We start from the raw sequence: 18,709 nt of genomic DNA, 5'->3' as shown, positions 1-18,709 counted from the left end.
AAGAAATATAAAATTTTTTGAAAGATATTGGATAGTTGAGATAATTTCAGTTATTTCCAGAAAAAAAAGCAAAACGGAATTACTCATATTATTTTTTTTTTTTGCTTTTTTTGTCCTCGACAGAATTCCGAGAGGCCTTCAGGCTGTTTGACAAGGACGGCGACGGAACTATTACTAAAGAAGAACTCGGCAGGGTTATGCGTTCCCTAGGACAATTTGCGAGAGCGGAGGAGTTGAGTACGATGCTGCAGGAAATCGACATTGATGGTGAGCGACAATTCTATTATCAATCTGTTAGAGATTATATACTAAAGTTAAAAAGTTGGAATTGTGCAATGTTTCTTCTCTCTGTTCATTTCAATTCTTTGTGAATATTAACGCAAGAATTTACATTTTCATCGCGCCACGTATTTTAAGAGATTATATTATATTGTCGAACACACAAATAATTATTGGCAATTAATGCATAATTATTGGCAATTACTGCTGCATTTATCTGATTATTATGAAAAGGAAAAAAGTAAACTAATATTTATGATTAGTATATTTATTAATCATTCGACAGAGATTTAAATGCTGCAATTTTTTGATACTCGTACAACGTTGTGCGTTTATAACGGATTTATCCCATTAATACAAATATGCAGAAATTAGGCTAATTTATGCAAGGTAATTGTATTTGACATTTGAATGGTTCGATGAAGACTTAAATGTTGCATCCTATCGAAACGCGTGATATTAAATGATTTATCATCGTGTGCGATATGATATCAACGCCTTTTATTTTTTCCGGCAATCCATGCATTTTAAAAAGTTCATTTCATATACAATATGTATTACCGGATAAATATATTACATTACACACTAAGTAATGATTTACGTAATATTTGATGAAAAAATTATAGATTGACCAATAAATATTCACGAATAAAATAGCAAACATGGAAATAAATTAAAGAGCAAATCTCCACAAAAATTTTGACAATGACTATTACTATTATTGCTTATAATGTAACATGAAAATGCACTATAATATAACATAAGCTCACAGATGACGTGATATTATAATAATAATAACGCAGAATTTCACGCGCCGCTATTTCTATGCAGCATCTCGTTGGTGTACCAAGATTAAAGATTTAATCATAAAGCTGTCGGTACCCGTATGTACTATGCCACGGTTTGCACAACGAAGCAAATTGCTAAAGTAGCAGAGAATATCGTCCGAAAGTTTTCCGTCTTTTTGCGTATCCACCATCGCCCGAGTAAAATCATGTCTGTCAGAAAATCGGCCTTAATTATAGTTAATTTTCACGAAGTATTCCCACAACAGCCGAGAGTTCTCTTGCAGAAACTCTTTATTACAAACGAATCCTCCGGCGCTGGCTCATCTTCCGTCTCTCTTATTTGATTTCGAGAATTCTTCTTCAATTTCACCCCAACTCTATCCTTTTACGCCTTTTACTATATCCAATTTTGCGTTATCTTCTGCGACCTAGGAATCCTCCTAGGAGGTAGGATTTATGGAATATCTTTGGAAGCGAATTCGTTGTTACATGTATGACGCGAATTATGGTTTGGAAAACTTTTCCGATAATATATTTATCATCAGAATACTTTTCTATGCAGAACATAATTTTTTTCGGAGCAAAATAAATAGCAGCGGAAAAAATAGACAAAATCTTTTCAATTATATTGTATTGTTTTAACACATCTTTATCTATGCGTTGAATTTTTTATCAATCGCAACAGGTAATGGCTTTCACAAATAGAGACTAAATTATTTATTTATAAAATCTACGATATACATGTGAGTAATCAAAACGTAATTACTTGTTTAATGATATATTGCTATAAAAGTATTTCATATAATTGAATCTATCGCAATTTAGCATTTCATAATACGCGATTATTCAATACTTTCCGCTGAATATTCGGTGGCAGCAAATCGATGTATTGACGCTAGATGGTACAAGTTCTTGTACCTGTTGCTAGTCTGCAGTGATGCGCTATATCAGTCATTTTCTCTTTAATTAAGGGAATTACAAAGTGAAATATCCGTATCGCAAAACGACCGTTCTTTACTCTCAAAAAAGAACTCGGGAAAAAAGGGTTTTCAAAAAATTTCGTACTTTTGGACCGTGCGTTTGCGTTTGTGCGACAAAAAATTGGACGAGGAGATATTATTAAAATTTGCGTGGATATTTTGTGCGATGTAAATCAAAATTTGCGCATTCTCGGAAAAGTAAAATAATTATTCCAGGTAAATCGTTTCAGAGTAACGAGACGTTATGCGCCTGCTAAAATTTCGCGTGAAAAGTAGCCACGCGCGTTGCTTTCTGAGCGGATTCACAAAAGTGATAATAATTCCGCAATCTCGGGGATTAAGCCAGCGGTAGAAAGTGTTCCAAGTTTAACCCTTAACTCGCCCGACACCCCAGTAATGTTCCGAGGCGAGCAAGAAGGGAATTTAACGGTCCGACACGGAAGAGAAATATCCTCGGGATTATACAAAAATCGCGGTCGTAAAAAAAGACTGAGCGCGGCGGCAACGACGAGCAAAAAAGAATCTCGATAATCATCAACCTTCGCGCGGAGCCGTCTCGTTCTCCGACATATTTCTGAGGGAAATTACTTTTCCCATTTAAAAATATTCAAAAATCCAACGTATTTTTGTTACGAGATATGGCTTTGCAAACGGTACCGTTCTCGACCGCGAATCGCACGTAAATTATTCGAAATTATCCGTCCATGCATGCTACATGTGATTCTATTGTATCGAATGATTATGTTACCCAACGGCCACATTTACATGAATAAAACAATGAGAAAAGAGTGCTGTCGTTGAAATTGGTGCTCATCATTTTAACCCCGATGTTTTCACTGATGACATTCTTTCCTGCTAAGCAGATACTAGAATCTTTCTACGTAATATTTTTTCGTATTCGTATTTCTTATGGAAATGAGTTTCCGACCTAGTCATGCGGTTCGGAAGGTGTTGTTGCTGAAAAGATATGTTGCTAAGAAAAAAAAAGAGACGAGAGAATCGACAGGAAGTTCGCAAACTTCGCTATACTCTATCAGATAGATTGTGTGCAAACTTAAGAGTTTTTTTCATTTTCTTTGTTCTGAAAAATTCCATTTTCGTAGATTACAAGGTATTGCATTGACGTCGTTCGTACATATATATGAACTTTGTTATATAGTTATGTTGTTGAGACTGTCGCATAGTAGACAAGAAAATTATCATAGCTCATACATTATCCGAAAGAAAATATTCCGAAGAGAGAGAACATATATATTTTTTATATAATATATTTTTTATATAATATATCTTTAAGTAATTTCTTAAGTAATTTCTTAAAACTTCTGTATTATTGAGTTTTAACTTTGTTATCATTGTATATCACACAGTATAAAATTTTTCAAGATAACCAAATTCTTTTATTTGGCGAAATTTTATTGCGCCGAACACAATTATGAAAATTGTGGCATAACAACGTCCGAAAACGAGGGTAATATTTAGAGAATCTATTGTATGTCACGTCCGCTCTAATAGCGTGTCATTATCGTTATGCGGTTATCACGATCGGTGCAACTGTTATTGTTATTGTTAGTGCAGTGATTAGCGCGGTGAATACCGACTTTTTTTTTGCAAAAGATTCATTGGCAAGGATTTATGCATCATTATGCGAGCGGCCGGGAGGGAGTTTCACGAAGACGTCTCCTCGTTTAACTAATCGATTTATCTTACAAATGAGATTCGATTGCGAGCGGAAAGCGCGGCCATTACTTATTGTTAGTCCGCTAAACTAACGAGGGAAGAACTGTGAACTGATTGAACAGTTGCTCTGAACAGGGTTCTGAATCTTTATCGACGTATTCGCGACCGATACATCGGAACAAAGCAATATTTAGATTCCGGACGAGTAATTGCAGTTAATTTGTTTCTCCTCCCGCGCGCAATTAATTCTTTGACAGCTTTAATAACACTTTAATTAACTCCCCCAAAGCTTTTCAAGATTGCTTGAAATTTTGCATGATTTCACCATTTATCACACCATTACCATCATGTATGTATGTAGGCCTTTATTCATTCGCCTCTTCCACTCCTTTTTTTTCAACGCACATAATATTCTAATATTTTATATACATAAATGTACAACCATACATATATATATATGTGTGTGTGTATGTATGTAATAGCTTTCTAAGTGGGTAATTATGGACACATGTCGAATTGTGTCGTGTAGAGCGAGTTAAATGAAAAGGAAAGTAATCTGCGTCATATAGCTGCTACTATACAACCGTAAATGTAGCTTCTACATGTAAAAGAGAAAGAGATAATGATGTATATATATATGCTAACGTTTTCGTCTATTAAGCGACCGACTTAATAGCTTTAGGTTTCTGAATATATCTCGAAATGGAAGTCAGAGGTTCTTCATCTGACTGACGGTAATTAAAATTTATGTTAAGTACACGCGCGCGCTATCTATATACACACACATGGATAATACAGGTCATATGCTTCAAATACCTTGGCAAAAGGTAGTTCAATGTTGATGTTTAATAAGCCGGAATTAAGTCTCAACAACTTATTAGACAGGACTATACTGGCAGCTTTGACATATGTTCTGCTCCCATTATTTAGAGAGTAATTTGATGAGACTGTATTAAGATAATCTGACAAGGTGGTGTCAAACTCTGTGAAAACACATGTATGTATATGTTAAAAGTCACATTTAAAGTACAATCTGTTGAGAAATGTTAAATAAGAAGCAACCACATAAAATATATAAATAAATATTAAGATAAATTGGCAGAAAGAAATAAAATAAAATCGACAATATTTAATTATGTATTTTATCAAAATTAAAAAATCGAAATACTGTTACTTTTCTTAAAAATATTAGAAGAGACCTTAAAAAATCATCTAAAGAATATATAAAGAAGAAATATAATAAGAAAGACAAAATTTTTGTGAGTCAATCTGTAGATAGGCAAAATATATGAGCAAATATCAAGTATAAATCATCTTAAAGTTGAAGTACTTTCAAGAGATCGCCATTCATTTATAAGATGAAACAATTGTCGTTTGACTTATGTACTTAGAGACAGTCTCACACACACCGGTCATTATATTTCTTGGATGAGTTTTCGTGACTTTACAAGCTTCTTAAACGCTCTGTCTTTTTCCTCCCTAGCGATCGCGATAAGCGGAACCGTTTGACGTCGTTCCGCTGCGGCAAAAGCGAAAGTTTCAAGAAGTTCCGTCACGTACTCTTGGGGAATAGTTTCCGTTTCACAAAGATTCATGTCGTCCCAATCGCATTATGGTTTCACCCACCCATACACGAGTGTGGCATCGCAGTTGTAACTACGATGTCGTAAATTCATGCTATCGCGAGCGTATAAATCTGCATAAAACTAGTTGACGTATTGTGCAAACGGATTATAAATATGCATACGACGTTAGCTCCACATGTTGGACGCAAAGTTAAATTATCGTTGATCGTATCGGATCGAATCAACTCTAGCAGTCCCTGCATGCTTCCTCGGACTTTGCTTGTTGGTGCTCCCTGTTAAAATCCCTTTATGAATAACGTCATGTTGCGAAGTGCAGTCGTGAACGAAGTTATCGCAATCATAACTATTACATTGCCCCAGGCATTTATAGTGGAGTTAGAAATGCATATCTCGTGATAAATAAGTTGACATTGTCGTCCCTTGATACGTGTGATAGCTAACTCGTATGATAGTGGAATGGATCGTAAGGAATATATTTATGTGTAAGCAAAATATAAATTTTTCTCAATATAAATAAAATAATAAATTGAATTAAATATATTGCAGTATTAATTAAATTATTTAATGTTACGATAATGTACGATATCCATTTTGATACTTTCGAAGTAAATAGAGATAATGTCTTGTGTGTTCAAAGGACATAACTATATTAATTAAACAGCGCATATCATTATAATTAATTCTATAATAAAATAATAACATTACACAATTTGATATTAATTCGATTATGCTCGTGACGCATTTATACTAAACTAAAAATAATTTCACATTTATGTGATACAGATGAAACTTATAACATTTCTTTTTTAATTTACTCTTGTTTTAGTAAACATTATTTTCAATTTTTCATAATATTTTTTATGTAAAATAATTAAGATCTAAATTGTTTATTTAATATAAATATATTAAAAGAAACATAATCTAAACTGCTTCTTAATCTTCATTTTACAATCTAATCTTTAAAATATTTAATTCACGGTAAGCAAAGAATGAAAGAGTTTATGCAACTGTAACTTACTAGTATTTTTTACTACATTTTCCTTCGTTCCTGTTGTCAAAAGATCGCTTTTTTTATTTCGAAAACATGTAGCACATATCAAGTTTAAATGCGTTTACATCCGTCCATCCAACTTCCGTGCCCGTTCGTCTTTTATCGTTTTTATTCCGCAATTTTAATTTTCCGGGAGCATCATCGTCACACAGAGAAGCGATATATCGATCGATCTATTCGCGCATGGATTTTCTATCGGCAAAAACTAATAACGTTTCGCAAATATATCGTCCGGTTTTCGTGGATCGCCTTCGTTTCCATCGGTCTCTCAACGTATCGCAACCTAGATTACCCTGTATATTGTTGTTTTGCTTTTTTCTCTCTTTCTCTCTGTCACTCTATTTTTGTTTCTCGTTTTTCATGTCTCAGAAGAGTGAGGGTAACATGACGCAATTGAAGCTCGCCTGATTGGCGATGCAAACCGAGAAATATCGAGGCTATTTACAATTTAGCGCTATTTTTCATATGATGATATTTGAAATCAGGGAGAACAAAAGGCGAGGAAGCCTCAAGTGCTTCATACGCCGAGTTCACGGATTCATATCTTCAAGCGCGTGTCCGCGCCAGAATTAAATCCCATCGGGGAGTGGTTTTCGTGCCAGTTGTGTGTATATGCGTTACTTAACAAACGAAACGAAATGACCCACAATCAGCGGTGACAGTCCAGGAATCGAGAGTCTCGAAAGGAATACAATAAGCGACAAGTCCTAGAAAAATTATCGTAACGGTGTTTGTCATTCTTATTGAAGAATAGCTATCGATTTAATCATTCATTTAATCATTCAATCTGATGCATCTAAGCGAGAAGGTGTAGCTATAAAATGTTGTCTTCTTTTTTTTAAGAAGACTCGTTTATCGTCGTCGGCAATATTGCTCGTTATACAACTTGTGCTTCTGTTAGGGCGGACACAAGAGAGGCAGCTGCCATACGATTTACGTAAAGTGATCGCTATACCGGAGCGCTTTAATGAGAATTTTAACGACTGTACGGATTGGCAGGGGAAAAAATTAAAAAAAAAAAAATAGAAAAAAACAAGAAAAAAATGATAAATGCAATCGGATAGATGAGAGCGGATTCTCTCGCAAAACGAAGCTAATTCATGCTTTTTTTTTCGCATTTAACGACGATATCCCGTGTACAGTAGTGAAAAACTGAAGCAAGCATTTTCGACTATGCTGGACACGTGACTGTGACATTCGTAATATGCCAACATCGCGGCCTTCTTATCGGATTACACCCGATTGATCCACCGAGAGGCACCTCTCCGAGGCGCACAGAAGCTGACATGATTCCTATCTCCTAATCCCTTCCTCTCCTATCTCCTCGAGTTACGCCTATGGAATTTATCCGGAATCTCGGACCCGGGCCCGGTATCGTAACACGCAGTCGATTTGTATGCCCGCGCATACGTACGTACGTAGGGCATGTAATACATGGGGGTATAATACACGCGATGAGAATCCGCGCTATCAGAAAATGCCCGAGGGCTACACACGGGTCTTGCTCTGTATCTACGTATATATGTGTCATTCACAGTGGCACCTACACTTGTCCGTTCTATGGGTTATCTGGAAATGGGACCGCGAATTATGTCGTACAGAGAACAGATCAGTGATGGTAATCGCTATTGATTAATTCTAGAGTGAGATTCTGCGGACAGGATAATCTCTCTCGCGGCGATTAAATGTGTCCGCTCACTTATTCCGAATAATTTTGAACACAATAATTATACCTAAGATGTACACAACTTTTGAAAAACTATCTACATTGTACTGTTGGTGAAACATTAAGTATAATTTTTGGCAATTTTTCGTTCTTGTAATAATAAAATTAAAAAAAAATTAAGCAGTATGATTATTCTTTTAAAAATCTTATGCGAAATGTATCGCATAATTTCTATGATACCAATGAGAAAATTTACAAAATGTTCGCCGAAGGTTGAACATCTTATTCCGCTACGCAAATGAAGATGTCGACTTAAATAACATAAATAAAACAACGCAAGGAAGCAGTAAAGAACGAAAAGCGGAATAGTCACGTTTCGCGCATCGTAAATTGTCCTCGCGCACCTCCACGTATCTTCGTTCGTGCGCGAAATATTTTTGCCGATGAATTCGCAAAAGAGCGTAATATACTTTACGTTTTGCCGACACTATAATACACTTTATGTTCTCCTTCTCTGCGTAAAAACGTATCGCATAGCCGCGTTTACACGCTCTTAGCTAGTCCTGCAAACACTCTTCAACTATCTCGCGCGTTTCGCATCTGTGTGCGTGTCATCGCATGCACATGCAACGTGCGAGTCGCAATTGCAGACACAAGATGCGGGAGAGCAGGAAAGCTTTTATAGAGTCGACGTAGGTGTAGCGCAGAATCCCAAGGCGACGCTCCTCGGCATTATCGTCGGCTAAATCCCGTTTACACCGACGGTTATCCCTGGCTAAAATCCGCTTATGCTATGACGCTCGACTGCAGCTAGAAATCCGGGACGTTCATCTCGCGCTCGCTGTAAATGAGTACTTGGATTTTAAGAGACACGCGCCACGAGATGCCACGATCGCTTCCTCGGTTTTGTGAATCTTTATCGGAAATCATTGCGAGAGATTATCCTGATGCGCATATACATATTTGGGGATGTTTCCTTCACGATGCATTTCCATATCGTGTATTCCAGGCAAATAAGAGCGAAACGCGCGTATTTTCTATAATTACATATGTCAAAATTATCTGGTATAAGTAAGATTTGAGATTCCTTCTACAAAAACGTCAATAAGTAACAGATTTAAACGCATAAAAAATTTGCAGGTAATATCTAGCACTGCATTTTTGCTGTTTTATACTAGATTTACAAACTAAAAAGTAATATAAATAGGTAGACGAAAAGTGAAACAAAGGAATATTAGTCATATTTGAGAATTTGTATATTTGAGTTGTGTATTATTGCATTTTTTAAATTTGAAAACAATTGTTAAATGTACTGTATAACAGAATAAGGCTCGCATTTCAATCTTTTTGCGACTATGTAGAGTGGGAATCTAGGGCTGCATCTTATATTTCCTTTGAATCAAACGTTACTGATAGGAACTTATAGACCACAATATAGAATAGAATTGTACTCGGCAGCGATAACTTTACAGAATTGCAGAGAAAGTTAGAAAATCATCCAGTATCTAAAAATCTCGATAGATACTGATTGTGACACATTTATGATATATAATTTAAAACTTGTGGATTTTATTTGTTTAAACATTGGATACTGAATTTTTATTTACTAGATTGCGAACACATTGCATAATTAAAAATAAGATTAATCAATTTTAGAAGATAATAAAAAATTGCAGTAAAATTTATTAATTTCATTAACTATTAGCAAAATATTTTTTTTCTGTGTATATTAATTGCGTCATCATCATTTTGTATAAAAATTTTAGTTTAAACAAAATGTTTGTGTCAATGCTATTAAAATTGTTTCAAAATAAAGTAAGATAAACATTGTATTTCAAATTTCACTAATAAGAAAGCTTTAATCAAAATTACATTATATAATATAAAGTTTTCTAATATATATTAAATCACTTTTTTAAAAAATAATTATAACTCGTGTATATTATAATATTAATTTTTTTAAATGATAGCATTGGTATCTAAATTAAATTGAATTCTAAATCTTTTTAATCTTTTTCTTGATTAGTTTGTATACCGTATAGTTATAAACAATACCTGACTTCATCCATAAGCACAATCATGTGACGTGACTAACGCGGATTTGCAACTGCGCAGAAATTAACTTGTTTGGGATTGGCTGATAGAAGCGAAATGGATTGTAAACTGTATATCGCGCGTTTATTTAAGCGGCGGTCAAATTATGCAAATTAGCCGGCACCAATCGAATTGTTCGAGCAGGAATCCTCGATGCAGGCGATGCTCAGGGATTTCGTTCACACGCGATTGTGATTTATAGTAGTTCCCCTAGATATTCGTCATCCACCAATTCGATTCTCCTCAGGCACAATCGATACGATTGTCGCTTTCTGTCCGATTACTTGTTTGTGAATTCGTATATTTTTATTTTGTCCTCTTTTGCCGTTAAAATAACACAGTAAAAAATATTGTGCGATTCAAATAATATAAAGTAAACAATATATATGCATGCATTTATTTATTGGAAAAAATATTTGCAGAGGTGAAAAGAGAAATGTTTACGAAAATGTTTTACGAAATAAAAAATATGCGAATTGTGTAGTTACTTTACACGCTTATGTATTAAGATGTTAATATTATTTGTTCTGATCACATCTATAAACAAATATTTCAAAACAAAGAAAATTTTACAGTAAAATAATTTTTACATGAAATGTAAAATTCAAAATGTATGCTCTCTTCCTCTTTGTTTTACAAAAATATTTTTATTTCTGTTAAAAATGTTTTTGTTCGTACACTTTTTTATTCGTATACTCTATTATACTCTAACTCATTGTTTTAATATTGCAGCTATTAGCATGTATTTTCAATTACTTTTAAGATAACGATGAAGAAAGCGAAAGTTTTTATATTCATTAAACCGACATCATAGATCAAAGAATTACAATGGCTCTTTTTAGACAACTTGTACTAATGCCAAGTTCTAGCGAGAGAAAAAAAGAGACCGTAATTAAGTGTTCGCCTGACGCCGAGAAAACGCATTAAGAATTTATTTAACTATACAGAGAATGACTCTCTTATAAGCGACTCTCTTATAAGCGACGAGAAAGAAGTCGTGACTTTCCGCGCTCGGATGAAAAAAAATTTTACATCCGAGGATTTTATTCACGATATAAAATTCGTTCATTTTTGCACTCCCGCCTACCTTATGCCCTTATGTGAATATTGCTATGTGCTCTTCCTTTATTATGGCGCGCATAGCGATATAAAAATCGTTGAAAGAATGGAAACTATGTCGCTATTTTACCGGAATACGCCAAGGAAATCTTTCGCGTTCAGATCAACGTGAGTGGGCGGATAAATGTACAATATAACGCATTTCGATAGGATGGCTACATTTAACACTAACGGAACTAACAGAAGAGAAAACAACAAAATATACAACTATATTTATATCTTCTATTGGATCAGTTTCTTCACCTGAAGAAGAAACTGAAAGGAATTTCAAGAAAAAGTCTAAATTAAGAATGATTTAATTTCTTTATTCAAAAGATTTCTAATTTTCCTGAGAACTTGAAAATGTTGGCTCTGCATTTAAATGACGAAGTAAGTTTTCTCTTTCTGTGCAATCAAAGCTTCCTGTATTTTACACCATTAAATTACGCATTTAATTAAACAGATTGTGAAAAATTTATTGCTACCATTATAATTTATCTTGAAGAATCTTATATGGATTATATAGATTATGTAAAAAAATAATTACTAGAAAAAATATTATATATATATATTAAATTCCTTTCACAGTTTTATAATCTCTGAAATTAGCATTTTTAAATCTACCATATCACTTTTTAATGTCATTATCTTTGAGGAAATATATCTTCATCGTAATTCAATTTATTTGATGATTTAATTGTTTACATATTAATATGAATTTTATTCTTATATTCATATTTATTATTGCTTCAGCTATAAATAATTAAAATAATACGAAGAGTACATTAAGCATATCACCGATTATGCATATAATAAAAGATTAATTTTTATCATATTTAATGATTTTAAGATAGTTTTATCACGATGATGTTTTTCAGGTGACGGAAACGTCAGCTTCGAAGAATTTGTCGAAATTGTGAGTAACATCGGAGCAAACACAGCTGCTCCTTCGGATCAAGATCAAGAGGAGCAAGAATTGCGAGATGCCTTTCGGGTGAGTATAATAAGAGCAATTTTCCGTCGTTCGTTTCATTTGAATCTCTGGTTCGCGTGGCTGGCTGCTTTTTTGTCTTAGATTGATCCACGCAATTGTTAGATAAATTTTAATCACGGCCTTACGTAGGTGAAGCACGCTAATATCGACCGTAATCCGTATTTTCTCGCAGACTAGGCGATTTTTCGATTGGATTACCGGGATCGTTTTCGGTCAACTTCTTCTTTACACGAGACAAGTGAGAGGATTTGCTCCAACATCCTTTCACGTGATGATAGAACTTGCTTCTTTCGCGGGAGATTTAGATAAGACGATAGCTAGTTTGCAAATTACGCTCTGACGGCTCCTTAGGATATGACATTGTTCACAGAATGCAAAAGTTTGTAATGGCCAAGCGACATGCACTGTGAATACTTGAGTATTCTATGCATACTTTATGCATCATATTAATAAGTTTTCTGCTACGCGGATGTTTTATGGTTGAATAGCGAGACGTTTGATCATTCTTATCATCAAGAGTATATCACTTTTAATTTTTATTTTCTGAGAGTTCATAAAATTTGTCTTTAAATTGTTTTAATAGAAATAAAAAAAAAATCATATTCAAATAATCTTATTTCTCTTAAATTAATTACGGTCAGGCTTTACGTACATTTAAATTCCTTAAATCTTGAACGTTCAAAATTATTTTATGATTATATCTCTATTCTTCTTCAAAGTCATTTAATTATTACAATTTCTTAAACAATTTTTTATTTTGCTTCATTGACATGTTTTTTATTTTATTTTACTTTGTTAACATGTTTTTTATTTTATTCACTGCAATAATATTAATACGATCTTATTACTTTGGATGTGAGTTGTATATACTCGTATTCTTCACTCGCTTGAGGGGATTTGTCCTGCATAAGAAATAATAAATAAATATTAAGTAAGTAAACGGGCAAATAAATTATATATATCGGATTTACGAAAAATTTGATTCGAGATAATCATGAAATAGGGAGCAAACCCGAAGGTCTAAGCTCAAGGTGTTCCCGAAGAGTGCAATTCTCCGATCTCTCCGATAATAAAATAAATTTCGATTCCATGTTACCCCTCATCGAAATTTCCGACACGTTTACCTACCATCGAATGTGAAAAATATATAAAGCACTCGATGACATCGATCCTTTAATACTCGTGGCTATGTATGTATAATGCGGTTATTTAAACTGACAGGTGGGAGGATGCGAGGTAAAAAATAAAGAAAATCTTCACACGGTATCTCTGCGCGCGAAATGCAAATGCCATGAAAGTGGCATGAAGTACGTTTGCATATATATGTACCACGAATAAAAAATTCGATAAATACTTCGAGTAAAAATTGCATACAATATTTGTGCCGCTTAGAGCGAAACTTTACAGCATAAACTGGCATTATTTTATTTCATTTGTCACCGAAAGAAGATGTAAGGAGGTAGATTTCTTAACTTATTTTATTTCTAAAATTTCTTCGTTGCGTATGTTTTGTATAGATCAAAGTGAATAAGATAAATTAATATAATGAAATAAAAAAAAATGATCAGAATTGATCTTTGGCGGAAAAACTGCACAAAATATTTTTAAAAATTTTTTAAAACAGATAATTGATAGATTTAAGATTTGAGTCTCGATAATATCGAAATATAAAAATATTTAATCCAGATTATACATTAATTTTAAGGGATTTTATGTGCAAAACGCTGAAAGATGAAAGAATCATAAAGCTTTACGTTTTACTGCTTGTTATCAATGAAGATATTTTTCTATGAATAATGCATTTGCTCATCGTACATGTACTTTTCACTTTTCGTTAAACTATGGATAAATCAAGATCAACATAAAATACTCTATTTAATGCAGCGCGATTTTCTAAGCTAGTGTTGCAAGAAAAATGCATCCTGCAATACGTATAAAGTTATTATATTAGTTACAATTAAATTTGATCGATTAAAACTCTCGTGATAAAGGCACAAGGTTTCGCATTTTTTTAACGAGATTGGATAGTTCAACGTAAACATACGCACGAAAAATACACACATAATCTTTTGTCTATGAGAAAAATAGACACTTAGAGAATATCTAAAGACGGGGGCGGAATTTATCGAAAGTCTGTAAAAGTTTTCCAATGAAGAAGATAAATCTAAGAAAGAAAAGTTCGTAAAGAGATAGATTCGCAAAGATATATATATGAATGGATACCTTATCTTGAAAAGATGGTGAGGAGTAAGTTACACTGGGATGAAACACGAAGTGTCGACTTCACCAAAAATGCGCTCAATCGGTTCCCTTACAAGTACCATTGGTATTTGTCCGGGTTACTAGACCACATCGGTTGACTGTAGTCACCGCCCGATCCTATTCACTCGCGAAGAACATACGAAGCTTGATTTTACGGAATACTGAATCTAATTCACGCTGACCTCGCATTCTCGAAAGACGAGCGTATTTCGACATTCTAATCGAATCGAGAAACTCGTAGAGAAAAGTCGTATAACTGTCGTATAAATCGTACAAGCGCAGGATATAATATATGGTCGCAAACTTGCTTCGCGAAAAAAATATATTTTTTTCTTTTTATCAATCGGACACATCCGGGATTTTATATTTCAATCTACGCCGTTAGATCTCAAGATGTTTCGTCAGATTTTTCGGTTGAATACATTTCACGGATTTCATTCTACGCGAGTAGATTCCGAGACGTTTTTGGCGGATTTTTCAATCGAATAGATTCTATATGGTTTTGAATACGCGAACGAATTTCGTGATGTTTTCAACAGGATCATTTTAATCTGAAGCAAGAATGACAGCGAAAATTGTGATAAAGCAATTCTGATTCGCTCGTCTCCTCGAGTAGAAGATTATAATAATTCCATTAAAGTCGCTAAATCTCAGAAAGCTTATTAAGATCGAGGGACCAAGTGGAGACAAGCATCAGCTGATCCCGATTATTACTCATTGAACTTTCTGTCGCGTAGGCAAATGAACATTTTATACGCTTCGTAAAGTCACATTGGAATAGAGAATGGCGATTTACTTTAGATTTTTCTCGATCGTTATGTCCTTCTGCTCTTTCCCATGGGCCGAGTTCTCCTCTATAAATATTTGTGAGTTTCTTCGTAAAGAAGAAGGAGGACAAGAAGAAAACTTTTGTCTCCCGTACTTTGCACGTGATGCAATCACGGAGTAGATCAAACCAACGAGATTACACGTCGCTTTTTGGAAACCGTCGATTCCCCTCCGAGTTTTATCTCGATTAAAGACCGCATTTGAGCGCGATATCGCTTTTGGGAATAAATGAGTTTCTCGTCAAGGTGCTCAAATAACCAATACAATTCGATGTATAGCGACATCTCTAAAGAGAAGTTAAGAGATTTTATTTTCACGGGTGATATTTAATTGAAATCGGATGCTGATTAAATTTACAGTAATCACATTTATTTATGTTTCGCAATTTAACGCGCTGCAAATAATCTTGCGAGCTGTTACGATGATACATAATCGAGAAGAATGTCATTTAATTTGCTGACGAAAAGATATTACGTTATATAAAGTAAATACCGAGAAATCAAATCAAAATTATTTATACTTTTCATGATATTAAATGCCGAGTACGCGATGATTTACGCATTTAAAACTAGATCGTCGGGATTTGCACGTTGTATTGCTTAATACTGCGTCTTCGCGAGCGCCTTGGCTCCGGTTTATCTTGACTGACAATGAAAGGACCTCGCATGAAAGGACCTCGCAGCGACCCAGTTGCATCATGTAGCTTCTATTCCGGAAATACACTGAAAGATTGTAAACCTATCCGGATGGCTGAACACAGAATCCAAGCGGCAGAATCAAAATGAAGTATAAAACCGGTTGAAATACTCGATGTCTTAACAATATGTCTGTTGCACATGCGCAACATTTACTTTTGTTCGACTAACCGATTATATTATTAAGACATTCTGGCTAATATTAATTAGCCAGAATGTCTTAATAATATAATCGGTTAGTCGAACAAAAGTAAATGTTGCGCATGTGCAACAGTTCTTCAAGTTAATTACGATGAAGAAAGCACGGTCAAATCGCATCGACGACTTTGGTAGGTAAATATTAGTAGTGGTTTCGGAGTGGCTTAATTAATGCACCTTCAACTAATTTCTTCTCCATCCGCATATTTGCCTTGGAAAGATCCCCGCTCTCTCGTGCTAGAGAAAGAAAGAGATATAAAACGGATAGACTGCGGTTCTTTTCGTCAAACAGGAGCGACTGCGCAACTACGGTAATCTAATATATAGAATAAAAAGGTAAAGTAAAAAACGAACAGCGCCAATTTCCCTCTCGGATCGCATCCCTTTTAACGCGCACTTTATTTGGAGCGATGCTGCGAGTTTCCTTCGCGAATATATATCTTCAAGCTCCAGCAGTTTAGTAAAAGGCTGCGCTAAAAGTGCTGCAGGTTTCGTCTAAAAGAACGTTGGGGCTCTCCATTAACCGTACACAGTTCAGGTTCTAAACATTCACCTCGCTCGCTCGTCTAGTTTCCGGCAGGGTCTTCTTCTCGAACCATTCTTCCCCGGAAGATACATGTCGCATTCGAAAAACAACGTTTTGTCCAACAAATTCGCATCCCGGTATTCATGCTCCATTCATCGCGCTTATTCGCAATCCGGTCACACATTTTTCCGTTTCTTACTATACCTGAGACCAACATCCTCGGGAACTAGGTTCCGCGACCGAAAATGTGTTCCGTCCAGTCAGTCGAGATTCGCCCTCGTTTTCGCTGTGTCGACAAAGACCAAATCTCGATCTTGTGCTGAATATCTTCCTTCTTTTCTCCTTTTTTCCTCTTTTTCTCTTGGTCATTTCTTATCTTTGTCCGTTGGGCTTAATTCTTTTAAGCAAAAGATTCTTTATTTATCTCTAATGTTCATCCCATGTGGATGATTATCGAAAGATTAATTGTTATACGTTTAACCATGTATCTGTTTGTAGGAACATAAATTCATTCTTTTTTACCCTTTGTTTTAGCTGCATTTTAGCCACGATGCATGCATGAGAAATGTGAAAGTAGAGCATAAAAAAATATATTTTTAAAAATATAAAAATATGCTCAATGATTAAAAAGAATATAATCTTGATACTTTATTACATCAGAATAGTAATCATTTTATAATGTAATTTTGTTTTGTGTTATTAATTTAACTTTTATCTGTATTATATTGAAGAAAATTTAAAAGTAAAAGATTAAAACACATTTCTGTAGTTAAAACCAGTTTTGTTACGGTTGTCTGGACTTCTTTTGTTCTCGCGCCTCCATCTGTACTCGAGTCGTACTGACCTTTAAAAAATACACTGATATACGCTTGTAAGCGAGTGAAGAACGAACCAACAAACGAAAAAAACACAAAATCAAATTCATTTAAAACTTTCTTTGATGTACCGTCCATGAGTGAATCGGACCAAATGTTAATTAAATTCTAACGAACATTCTATCTCGTATTTGTACGCTATGATGTATGCATCTTCCGAATTTTAACGATGAAAAAATTCGCATTCCCGTTTGCTCACATACTTGTTAGTATATACTCATTATAATTTTTTTGATAAAAAGACTTGGCATTTAGTATTTCTTCGATTTAAATAATTCATTTAAAATTTATTTTTCTCTTTGATTTCATTCTGCAATCATATTTGCATATTTTTATAATATCGAATATAAAATAATTGGAAAATTTTTCAATCGACTTTTAAAATAAAATAAATCTTATTCTTAATTATTCTTTTAGAATATTTTAGTTTTCAAACTAGCGATCTTTTCTTCAGTTTATTTTTCTCAACATTTTTTTTATACAATTGAAATTAAAGATTGATAAAATTAAAATAACATGACTGCATTCAATTAATAAATTCTATCGATTTGCGGAAAGCGTATTTATTTTTGTAATCGATATTGGCATGGAAGTGATAAAGAAGCGATAGATAGAAAAGAAAATCCCACCTAGGATAGCCGCTGGGTGATGGAAACAAGTGTGTCAAACTGTTACGCCACAATACATTCTAATGACGTCTGCTTCTTGGAGGACTTCTGTCGAAGAGCTTCTCCCCTTGCACGACTCTTTCGAATTGTCTACCGAGGTTTCTCCGAGCTACTTCTCTGTCACTTGTCTGCTTACTCGGCGAATTCTCACCGTGTCGGTGTTATTTTTCGATGTTATTCTCTCAAAGATATGCAAATCACTCTCTTGCATTCTTTCTTTCTAACGAAATGGTGCATTGAAACATTTGCACAAAGATCGAAGAATTTTACGACTTATCAAAGTCGTAAAAGATTATCAAATCTTGATCAAAAGTGATGTATGACATTGTATAAATTTAACAATGTGCATAATCAAATATCGAAATTATAACAATTTTTATATTAATATTTAACGTTTTATAAAATGTTTTATAGAATTACATTATTTATTTTAATGAAAATTTA

At 34.2% G+C, this 18,709-nt stretch overlaps 1 protein-coding gene across 5 annotated transcripts in view; it reads left to right on the top strand.

Annotated features, from left to right (window-relative positions):
- The window catches only part of LOC145964379 (neo-calmodulin), a 64,117-nt gene that overhangs the window by 34,963 nt on the left and 10,445 nt on the right, over positions 1-18,709 (top strand). For all 5 annotated transcript variants that reach the window (XM_083087060.1, XM_083087058.1, XM_083087057.1 and 2 more), the window contains 2 exons: positions 124-267; positions 12,098-12,213. In XM_083087060.1, coding sequence (XP_082943186.1) covers positions 124-267; positions 12,098-12,213 — 260 coding nt within the window. The remainder of the gene's footprint in view (positions 1-123; positions 268-12,097; positions 12,214-18,709) is intronic.

This window comes from Camponotus vicinus, unplaced genomic scaffold, assembly GCF_025532165.1.
Source record: "Camponotus vicinus isolate PSW18456_S1 unplaced genomic scaffold, iyCamVici1.0 SCAF_13, whole genome shotgun sequence".
Taxonomy (NCBI): Eukaryota; Metazoa; Arthropoda; class Insecta; order Hymenoptera; family Formicidae; genus Camponotus; species Camponotus vicinus.
Note: the sequence above shows the minus strand (reverse complement) of the source record. Positions and strands in the feature narration are given on the sequence as shown.